The 11,075-nt window shown below is 45.6% G+C and overlaps 1 protein-coding gene across 5 annotated transcripts in view; it reads right to left on the bottom strand.

Annotated features, from left to right (window-relative positions):
• The window catches only part of ARNT2 (aryl-hydrocarbon receptor nuclear translocator 2), a 204,353-nt gene that overhangs the window by 151,249 nt on the left and 42,029 nt on the right, over positions 1 to 11,075 (bottom strand). For 4 of the 5 annotated variants that reach the window (XM_010843232.1, XM_010843230.1, XM_010843231.1 and 1 more), the window contains exon 2: positions 1,644 to 1,758. In XM_010843232.1, the coding sequence (XP_010841534.1) occupies positions 1,644 to 1,758 (115 nt within the window). Of the gene's footprint in view, positions 1 to 1,643; positions 1,759 to 1,847; positions 1,933 to 11,075 lie in introns of those variants that run through there. The other variant, XM_010843233.1, reaches the window with a different exon arrangement.

Below are 11,075 nucleotides of genomic sequence, written 5' to 3'. Positions count from 1 at the left end.
CGGGGGTAGGGGTAATGGCACAGACTCCTGGCAGAGTCTCTCAGAGACCACTTTCCTCCCCTCAAGACTGGGCTCCAGCCTCTCTGCCTGTGCCTGGTGCCCAGCCCAGCCCTACCTTCCTGCATCAGAGAGTCCTGTGCCACCTTCTTAAAAAGGACTGGGGCTGCACTGAGGCTCTGTCCCCAGGGAATGGACGTGAGAGAGCAAATGCATTTAAAATAATTTTTTAAAGACCTGGATTCTTTAAAAAAAAAAATGCAGTAAGTTGATATGTTGACAGCAAGTGCATTCTTTTAACAACCCAGACTCCACTGAGCTTAGCACCTAGTTAGAAAGAAGAGCTGGTTAAAGGAGGGTATCTGGGTTTGCAGTAAGCGCTGGAGGCAGGCTGATCTGAGGAGTGTGGCCCCAGGCACCCCACTGCTCACAACAGCTCAGTGGGTCCCACGGTAAAGATGGAACTCTGGCTGCATCAGCACCCTGGGGGCATTCAGGGGTGGGAGGGAGCTGAACCAAGGGAAAGTGGGGAACCAGGCTCCATAACCCCCTCCATAATCCGCAAAATCTTAGCCCGTCTTTTGAAGACCAGCACACAGGCAGCAGTGTGTGCTGGTCACCATCTAAATGATAACACTGAAGGCACTTTTGCATCCTATCCTATTCCATTCTAGGTCCTCAAAATACACCTGCCCCCCACCTCCACCCCTGCTGGGGGCAGCCCAGGCACCTTTAAGAATTGCATTGGTTAAGAGGAAACTCTCGGGTTTAAAATGCTAGGCCATTTTACAAATGAGGAGCCTTGTCTTCCTGGGGAGAACCTGTGTTATGGGAAAATGCATTCATAGGACAAACTGACTCTATGTGAGAAACTTTGTATATCAAATATTTCATTGAAAATGAAGTTGATTCAATGAAGAAAAGGAGTTGGTTGATAAACAAGAGTCTGACCACGTAGACTGTGTTCTTCTTGCAGGGATCTGTGATGGCTGATTTGTTTCTGAGACCTGCACTCAGTTACAGATGTGGTACATCATGAGTACCTGCTGTTTTGGGTTCCATCGGCTCAAGAGTGATGGTCTTTCTGGTCCCACCAGAACTCATCACTCTTACCAACATTATGGGCAGAGTAGGTTACAGTGGAAGCTGCCCAGCCTTTAGATGCTGGACTAGAGCCAGGTTTTTGTTTTTTTGTTTGTTTGTTTGTTTGTTTTTTGAGAGGAATTCCTGCACAGCACTGGCAAAGACTGGTACCCAGAGCAAAGAACAGAAAGCACCAGAGGGATCCTTGCTGCCCACAGGAGCTGAAGCTCGACCCTCAGGGTGCCTCTGGCTGGTGGGCTCAGGCGGACGGATGGGTGAGCCCCCTCCCTGAGAGAGATGGCTGGAGCAAGGCCCAGCAGGACCACAGAGCCGTTCTCACAGTAAGGACAAGCAAACAGAAGTCCCCAGCTGGGTGCCGAGGCCCAAAAACACTTAGAGGCGATCACATGCCTGGTTAGGAATCCCACGGAATCTAATAAACAGGATGCAAACTGCTGAGCTCTTACTCTCTGGGACAGGGAGAGACAATATTTTCCTAACAGGTCAAGAATGTTGTGCAACGCATATCCAACGCAGTTCCCAGAAACGCCGAGGGGGCTTACCCGGATCGCCGCTTTCCTCCTCGGGCGGGCATGGCCCCTGCCATCCTCACCTGTCCAGTGGCCGCCATGGGGGCGACGGGCAGCGTCACTGAGCCAGGGATGTCTGAAGCCATTTCTGTAATTCAGCAAAGAGGAGAGGTTTTGTTAATGACAGAGAAGTCCAGGAATGAGCAGAAAAATTGTCCAGCTAACCAAAAGCACCACCTGGAAGAAGAACCGGGGAACCTGGGTACTGGCCCTTCCTTAGTCATGTGACCTGACTGAGCCCTTCCCTAGTCCCGGCTTTGCCTTTCTCCTCTGGAAAACAACATCCCAGGCAGCATGCCTATATTTAGTTTCAGTGGTTAAAAAAAAAAAAAAAAAAGTTCTCATAGCTAACAGCATTCATAAAGAACTCTTGTTTCCTGTCACGTGGAGGCAGGTAAGATGTTCAGAAGTTCAGGCACACGGCACAAGCTACAGGGAAAGAACCACTGCTGGTCCCAAATACTGGTAGCCCACTGGGGCAAACCCAGAGAGCCAGTCTCCTGCAGCAGCATCACAGATGCTCCGACCTCACCCTGGGCATCTGTGTTCAAGCAGAAAGTCTGCTCCCCGCTTAAATCTGGACTCAGAATCCCTGACTATAGAGCCCTTCCTGGTCCTCCATTCATGATGAAGACCGTGAGGTCCCAGGGCCTTAAAAACACCCCCTCAGGCCACAAGAAAGGGAAACTACGACAAACCTAGACAGTGTATTAACAAGCAGAGACATCTCTTTGCTGACAAAGGTCCATATCATCAAAGCTATGGTTTTTCCAGTAGGGATGTATGGATGTGAGAACTGGACCATAAAGAAGGCTGAGCACTGAAGAACTGATGCTTTTGAGTTGTGGCGCCAGAGAAGACTCTTGAGAGTCCCTTGAACTGCAAGGAGATCAAGCCAATTAGTCCTAAAGGAAATCAACCCTGAATATTCATTGGGAGGTCTGATGCTGAAACTGAAGCTCCAATACTTTGGCCACCTGATGTGATCTCATTAGAAAGACCCTGATGCTGAGAAAGATTGAGGGCAGGAGGAGAAGTGGGCAACAGAGGATGGATGGCATTGTCGACTCAATGGACATGAGTTTGAGCAAGCTCCGGGAGATAGTGAGGGATAGGGAAGCCTGGCATGCTGCAGTCCCTGGGGTCACAAAGAGTCAGACACAGCTTAGAGAATGAACAACAGGCTGCACGGCCTGTTTCTACAGCCAGGCCTCCGAGGCAGAATTATTAATTTAAAGCATAAGTAGGCCTGTCATTAGATGAGAGTGCCTTCCCCGTGCTTCACTACCATAATATATTATTTCTTACAAGCTAGAAATTTTCAGAAGCTTGTTAAGGCAATGATCAGCATTCTACATTTCAAAGAAACCACAATTAAAGAATTTCTCCTTCCCACTTGTGGCAAGCTCGTGAACTCAGACGCCCCGTCCTCAGACCATTAAATGGCAAGAGCAATCCTCCAGCGGCCTCTCTGATCCTGTTTATTGCTCTTGGGAATGACTTGCACAGGGCTCGATTTTCTCAGCCTAACTCTTATCCAGGGCAGAAGGGAAGCAAGAGTCTACAAAAATGTATTTCAGAAAGACAGTCTGGGATAAATATGAAAATCTGGACCCTTGTTAGTGAAGGAATGCTGGTGATGCTCAGAAGTTACAGCTCTGCCTCCTCCCAGAAACCACAGAGGCATCTGATCCTCAGCTATGTCCAAAGACATTGTGTTTAATAAACATATTCCGGAGAAGGCAATGGCACCCCATTCCAGTACTCTTGCCTGGAAAATCCCATGGGCGGAGGAGCCTGGTAGGCTGCAGTCCATGGGATTGCTAAGAGTCAGACACAACTGAGCGAGTTCACTTTCACTTTTCACTTTGATGCATTGGAGGAGGAAATGGCAACCCACTCCAGTGTTCTTGCCTGGAGAATCCCAGGGACGGGGAAGCCTGGTGGGCTGCCGTCTATGGGGTCACACAGAGTCAGACACGACTGAAGTGACTTAGCAAGGTCAACTTAAACTAGTCCCCTTGAAACTTCTGAAGAAAAATCTCACAGTACTAACAGACATAATCTTAATTTAGCTACTCCACTAGATTCACAAAAATTTGAGAGCTATCAGGTTTTTCTTTCAACTAGTGTAATCCTCTCCACTGTAGACAGTGAATGTACTGTATTTGTGACAGCTAGGCAGTACGACCAGCAATGACCTCATAATCTGACATCTGCCTGCTTCTGATAAGAAATTTGTATTTTTTCCTGAAATGGAAGCTAAACCATGTTAAGTCCATTAAGGCCTCAAACTAAAGGCTGAGTCACTGCCCATGCAAACACGGGCAAAAACAAAAGTCACCACTTCCCAAAGTAAGTCTCACAGAACATCAGGCCCTTAAGATTTTCCAAGAAAAGGGTTCCGTGGTCAAACGCGCAAGGGAAAAGCCACACCCTTATTCCCTTCTCCAAGATTCCAAAGTCCACCCAAAACAGACTGAGAAGTCCTAATAGGAGGACATTTATTTAACTGTGACTAGTGGAAACAGTGTCAGACTTTATTTTTCTAGGCTCCAAAATCACTGCAGATGGTGACTGCAGCCATGAAATTAAAAGACGCTTACTCCTTGGAAGGAAAGTCATGACCAACCTAGATAGCATATTCAAAAGCAGAGACATTACTTTGCCAACAAATGTCCATCTAGTCAAGGCTATGGTTTTTCCAGTGGTCATGTATGGATGTGAGAGTTGGACTGTGAAGAAGGCTGAGTGCTGAAGAATTGATGCTTTTGAATTGTGGTGTTGGAGAAGACTCTTGAGAGTCCCTTGGACTGCAAGGAGATCCAACCAGTCCATTCTGAAGGAGATCAACTCTGGGATTTCTTTGGAAGGAATGATGCTAAAGCTGAACTCCAATACTTTGGCCACCTCATGCGAAGAGTTGACTCATTGGAGAAGACTCTGATGCTGGGAGGGATTCGGGGCAGGAGGAGAAGGGGACGCCAGAGGATGAGATGGCTGAATGGCATCACTGATTCGATGGACGTGGGTCTGAGTGAACTCCGGGAGTTGGTGATGGACAGGGAGGCCTGGCGTGCTGCCGTTCATGGGGTCGCAAGGAGTCGGACACGACTGAGCGACTGAATTGAACTGAACTGATCCCAGGATACCATAAAGGTCTGTAATTAATGTTTATCAATTAATTAATTAATTAATTTGGGGGGCTGCACTGGGTCTTCACTGCTGCTCCCAGGCCTTCTCCAGCTGTAGCGAGCAGGGGCTACTCTTTGTTGCGGTGTGCGGGCCTCTCACTGCAGAGGCTTCTCTTGTTGCAGAGCACAGGCTCCAAGGCATGCGGGCTCAGTAATTGTGAAGCACAGGTTCAGTTGCTCTGCTGCATGTGGGATCTTCCTAAATCAGGGATCGAACCCACGCAGTATCCCCTGCATTGGCAAGCAGATTCTTAACCACTGGACCACTAGGGAAGTCCATGTGGAGACTCCTAAAACGCGTTTTCTTAACAAATAATGTTTCACGTGACTCTAGTTTTTTAAAGTCAACTACCTCATTCCTGCCTTTGAACTAAGGACATGTCAAGCTGTGAGAGATCTTCGCCCGTGTCTGCAGACTTGGAAAGGCCCACCTGCAGTCACCTTCTGGCTCAGAGGTTGGCAAGGAGGAGGAAGGAGTGGAAAACAGAAGACAATGCGCAGTTAGGAAAGAAGATGATATCTGTCCCATTTTATGTGGGGAAAACAAAGTTGTGGACCGTAATGCTCCACAGAAACCCTGTCTATGGGGCAAGGGTTGAGGAGTTTGGAAAGTCCAGTCCTTTCCTCAGAGAGATGAGGGACGCAAAGAAAGATTCAGTGCCTTGCCCAGGTGCGCCCCCTGGACCAGGGGCTGGACCACGGGGAGGGCCCAGACTTGCTGTCATCTTACTCTGCGTGACCATTTCCCATGATTAAGTTTCATCGGCCCAGAAGAAGGGCCAGTGAGGACAGGCCCACAACCAGCTTGCCTCCATCAACGCCCACTGGGTACATTCTTGTGCCCTCCCAGCGTGGTGCAAGATGCCAAATGTAAGTTGGCAGGTAGACACGAGTAGTTTCTACCATGGAGAAAGCATATGCTTCATGAAGGTCACCTGACAGATACACTGAGCCGGCTACAATCTCTACATGTGACGTGAGTGTGTCATAAAGCCAGAGCATGGTGGCTTTAGGGGGAGAGGAGCAAGGGAGCAAATACATTAACAGAATTTGAAGACTGAGAGGCACAAACGCATCCCCGGCAAAGAGGGTCACCCAAACAATACAGATGGATGTCGGCTCACCAGCCGCAATGGCCAAAACTACCCCTTCCCCAACTCAAGAAGCATTTCTTTTTCAATTAGTTTTTATTGGAATGTAGTTGCTTTACAATATTGTTAAATTTCTGCTGTACAGCAAACTGAATCACTTTATGTATACACATATCCCCTGTTATAGATTTCTTTCTCATTTTCAAGAAGCATTTCTAAGAAAACGTGGCTCATTCTAGTTCTACTTTTCTCTTGTAAACTGCATTTGTATATCTTTTTTTATTTTATGTTTATTTTTTTAGATGGAAGGATAACTGCTTCACAATGTTGCATTAGTTTTTCTGTACAATGAAGTGAATCAGCCACAGGTATACATATATCCCCTCCCTCTTGGACCCCCCCAATCCCCCTGCATTCATATATCTTATATCGATTTCTCTTCTAAGTTTCAGATGTTCTTTCTCATCTAGTTGTAAGATGCTTTTTATGACAGATACTGAAGCTTTGCCAAATTTTCTGAAAATACTTAACAATCTTTCTCCTATTTATTGCTTGCTTTTTTAGGTTGAAAGATTTTTTAACACTAGACAAAGCCTTAAGAGGTAGAGTTTTAAGACGTATTGGTCAGCTCCAGTTGCCATAACAAAATACCATACACTAAGAGGCCTGAATGAAAGAAATGTATTTCCACCCAGTCTGGAGAATGGGAAGTCCAAGATGAAGGTGCCAGCCAAACTAATTGCAGTAGGAACCCTCTTGCTGGATTACAGACTGCCACCTTCCCTCCATATTATCACATTTTCTCTTCTTATAAAACCACCAATGTTCTTGGTGTTCCAGTGTTCTTGCCTGGAGAATCCCAGGGATGGCGGAGCCTGGTGGGCTGCCATCTGTGGGGTCGCACAGAGTTGAACACGACTGAAGTGACGCTGCAGCAGACTCATGACCTCATAACCTCATTTAACCTTAACTACCTGCCACAAGCTCTATCTTCAGAACAGTCAACTGGGGTGTTAAGGCTTCAACAAATGAATTTTGGGAAGATACAATTCAGTCCACAGCAAAAGAAAAGATCAATTGTCCTAACCTCATTTATTCTAGTCCTTCCTTTTCCCCATAAGTTTTTTTTTTTTTTAATAATGACTAACTTCTTTAACACTTTCATTCTATTTACTTATTGATTTGGCTGCTTCAGGTCTTAGTTGCAGCATATGGGATCTAGAGTTGCAGCATGCGAACTCTTACTTGCGGCAATGTGGGGTCTAGCTCCCTGACCAGGAATCAAACCTGGGATCCCTACATTGGGAGCTCAAAGTCTTAGCCACTGGACCACCAGAGAAGCCCCAGCATTCAGTTTATTTCTACTTTATGATGTTACTATGATGTGATACTGTATTGTGTATTATGATCATTGCTACTAGTGTGAATGAGATCACCTTTCCCAGATACTTTCTGATTGGTTAGTAGCTATGAAGACAATTGTGCTGCAGTAACTCTTCACAAGTGATATCAACTGATTTGACCAGCAGCTAAGATAGGTGCTGCCCTCCCCTCCCTTGCTGTTCTGTGTATGTATTATCCTTTCAAAATCTGATTTCCTGGATAAAGAGTTTCTAGGGCCATTGCCATGTGTCCTGCCATTTCACCAAATTTTCAAATTTGCTCTAATAATTTGTCATTAAGTCTTATGAATTAGTCTTTCTAATTTTACCAAGTCTATGGGCTACAAATAATACTATTTTCTCACTTCAAATAGTTAAATATTTGATTTCTTTTCAAGTCTTATTTCATTGACCAGAGTTTCCAAGATATTTGATAATAATGACCAGTAAGTGGGAATAGAAAGGCCATGGGGTTCTGCAATGAAACATATCTGGTTTCAAATTACAATCCAAAAACTTCTTAATAATAATCTACTTTAAAGGATCACTTGAAAAATTAAGGATAATGTTTATAAAGAGCCTCGAACAGTGTCTGGGAAGGGAAAAAATTCTCAAGCAGCAATGATTAAAATGATCATGATTATGGTGATGGTAAATAAACTTGCTTGGTCCTTGAATATAATTGCGGGTTTAAGACAAATACAGTTTATGACGTCAAGGAAATCTGCTGCTGTTCCTATTTCTTAACTGATTCATGGAATGGATGTCTCATTTTACCAAATGTCATTGTGGTAACTAACACAGTGTTTTAGATACCAAACAAACCAAGCAAAATATGCAATCGATGAGACCAAAATTCACTTGAAAGGTTAAACTTTTCTCTAACATCTTTTAAAAACCACTCTTAGTACATTCAAATAAAAATATAAAAAATACATCTCTCTCATCTATACCCTGCATCCATATCTACCAACTGATCTGCTGTCAGCCTTCTTTGGATAAGCGACTATCTGCTGCCTAAACCTGGCAACTTCTCCATATGATTTGACTATAAGTTAGCAAAGCTCCTAGGACATCCATCCAGGAAAAGTGGGCAGAGAAAGTTCACTCACCTGGTGTCAGAGGTGAGGGTCTCCAGGCAGAGCATGGTTTTAAGTGGAATAGAAAATGCTATTCAATTAGATGGAAAATAGTCCTGTGAGTACACTATTGATGTGCAGGGTTTCTGAATTTCACTTCAAAAGGAAGTAAAGTGGAACCTTGACTATAGCACTGGGCAGAGAGGAAATAGCATCGGATACCTAACAGGTGACGACCTGGCCACAGTCATACCCTGGGGTGTGCAAGAACACAGCCTCTGTGTAGGAGGACTTGGCAGTATGTATCAAGAGACATCAAATTACCCACGCCTCACAAGGGCTTCCCTGGTGGCTAAGCGGTAAAGAACCCGCTTACAATGCAGGAACCACAGGAGTATGAGGATTCTACCTCTGGGTCCAGAAGATCCCCTGGAGGAGGGCATGGCAACTCACTCCTGTATGCTTGCCTGGAGAATCCCATGGACAGAGGAGCCTGGTGGGCTACAGTCCATGGGATTTCAAAGAGTCAGACATGACTGAAGCAGCTGAGCATGCACGCACAAGAGGATGCCAGGGCAGTGCGTGTGTACTTGCTGTATGTGCAGAAAAAGACGGGAAGGCGGATACAAGAACACCAATGTGTTAAACTTGGCTATTTTTGTTGTGGGAATTATAGGTGGGTTTTATTTCCTCCTAAAAGCTCTTTTTATTTTTGAATATACTAGGATTTTTTCCCAAATAACTTGTGCTAATTTAACATTAATCAAATGATGTGTTAATTTAATGAACACAAATAGAGAAATAAATATTTTTAAAGGGTTTCACTGTAAGACACATTCAAAAGCATATACAGTTGGAGAGCTAGAAGCAGTGAATGAATGAGTCAAAGGAAGAGGATGACTTCTTAATAAAAAGAGTGTCCAACAATGGAATGGGTTGGCTTAATGATGATGATAAACATCAACATATATACACTTACTAGGGGCTTCCCTGGTGGCTCAGACGGTAAAGCATCTGCCTATAATGCAGGAGAGCCGGGTTCAATCCCTGGGTCGGGAAGATCCCCTGGAGGAGGAAACGGCAACCCACTCCCGTACTCTTGCCTGGAAAATCCCATGGACGGAGGACCCTGGTAGGCTACAGTCCATGGGGTCGCAAAGAGTTGGACATGACTGAGCGACTTGCCTTTTACTTTCACTATGTATAAAATCAATAACTAATGAGAACCTACTGTATAGCGCAGGAAACTACTCAGTGCTCTGTGGTGACCAAAACGGGAAGAAAATCCAAAAAGCAGGGGCTAAATGTATACCTATAGCTAATAGGTATAGATTTACCTAAAAGATTTACATTAGGTGCTTACCCGGTTCTAATCTCTTCATATGAGCTTTACATCCAGCCTACAAGAGAGGCATAAATCAGCCCATTTTACAGACCAGGGAGTTGGGGCAGAGAGAAGTCAGTGCTATGCCCCAGCCACAGGGCTGTGAAGGGGGAAAAAGAGCTCTCATGGGTCAGTCCCACCCCTGTAGGGCCCTCGCCTCCTCAACAGGCGCAGGCAGAGGCTAGGCAGCCAGCAGACCCTTTCCCAGGTAGGGGAGGTGGGGCGACAGGAGCCATCGTAACATCCAGACTCTAAATCACAGATCCAGGTGGACATTGTGTGTCGTGCAGAAAGTGTCCATGCTTTGGGGTCACTCTGTGGCCACAGGCAAATTATGGATCATCCCCTAAGCAACAGACTCCTCATCTATAAATAACGAAAATGCCCACATTATCCACAGTTACTGTGGGGCTTAAGGAAGATCCCTTATGTCAGATACCTGGCAGAAGGTATGGTCCCTCTTTTCCTTTTACTTCCCCCCAAGACAAAAATGCTTTTTAAAGCAGATATTGTGTGTGCGTGTCTGTACTTTTCCAGAACCCTTGAGCAAAAGTTAGCTTCTCTATGCCTCAGTCTTCTGTTTAGAAAATGGCCATAATAAACAGTAAATTCCTCATGACATTGCTATGAGGATTTAAAAAGCTAATATCTGTAAAGCACTTAGCATGATGTCTGGAACATAAAAGGATGTCTAAGCCTTTGCTAAGTAACACACACGTGCACATGCTCAGTTACTCAGTTGTGTCCGACTCTTTGAGACCTCATGGACTGTAGCCCTCCAGGCTCCTCTGTCCATGGGATTTCCCAGACAAGAATACTGGAGTGGGTTGCCATTTCCTTCTTCTCCAGGGGATCTTCCCGGACCAGGGATCGAACCCACATCTCCTGTGCTGGCAAGCGGATTCCATATCACTAGTGCCACTTGGGAAGCCAGGTAACATATACACAGACACTAACAAAACTTAGTATAATTTCTTTCTGTAAGGAATTAGATCACTTCTGCAATTTGGTTTTTATGGCTACGTCTCACAGGAGTGCAGGAAAGGGGACAGTGGGCCACAGAAGGGAGCTGGCCATATGACTGACTCCTCTGCAGCCCCCACGCAAAATGTCTTCAGGGTGATGCCCATGCAAAGGGAGGCCAAGAGGGGCTGCCACAGCCCCGGGAGCCTGAGCTGGGATTCTTGTCCTTCACTGACCTCACTCCAGCTCCCTACCCAGAGTTCTGCCTTTAACCTGGCTGGCCTGCCCCATACCCCACGGGAGGGTCAGCAG

The sequence above is a fragment of the Bison bison genome, unplaced genomic scaffold (assembly GCF_000754665.1).
Source record: "Bison bison bison isolate TAMUID 2011002044 unplaced genomic scaffold, Bison_UMD1.0 scf7180017864181, whole genome shotgun sequence".
In the NCBI taxonomy this organism is placed as follows: domain Eukaryota; kingdom Metazoa; phylum Chordata; class Mammalia; order Artiodactyla; family Bovidae; genus Bison; species Bison bison.
This window is presented reverse-complemented; position numbering and strand designations above follow the sequence as displayed.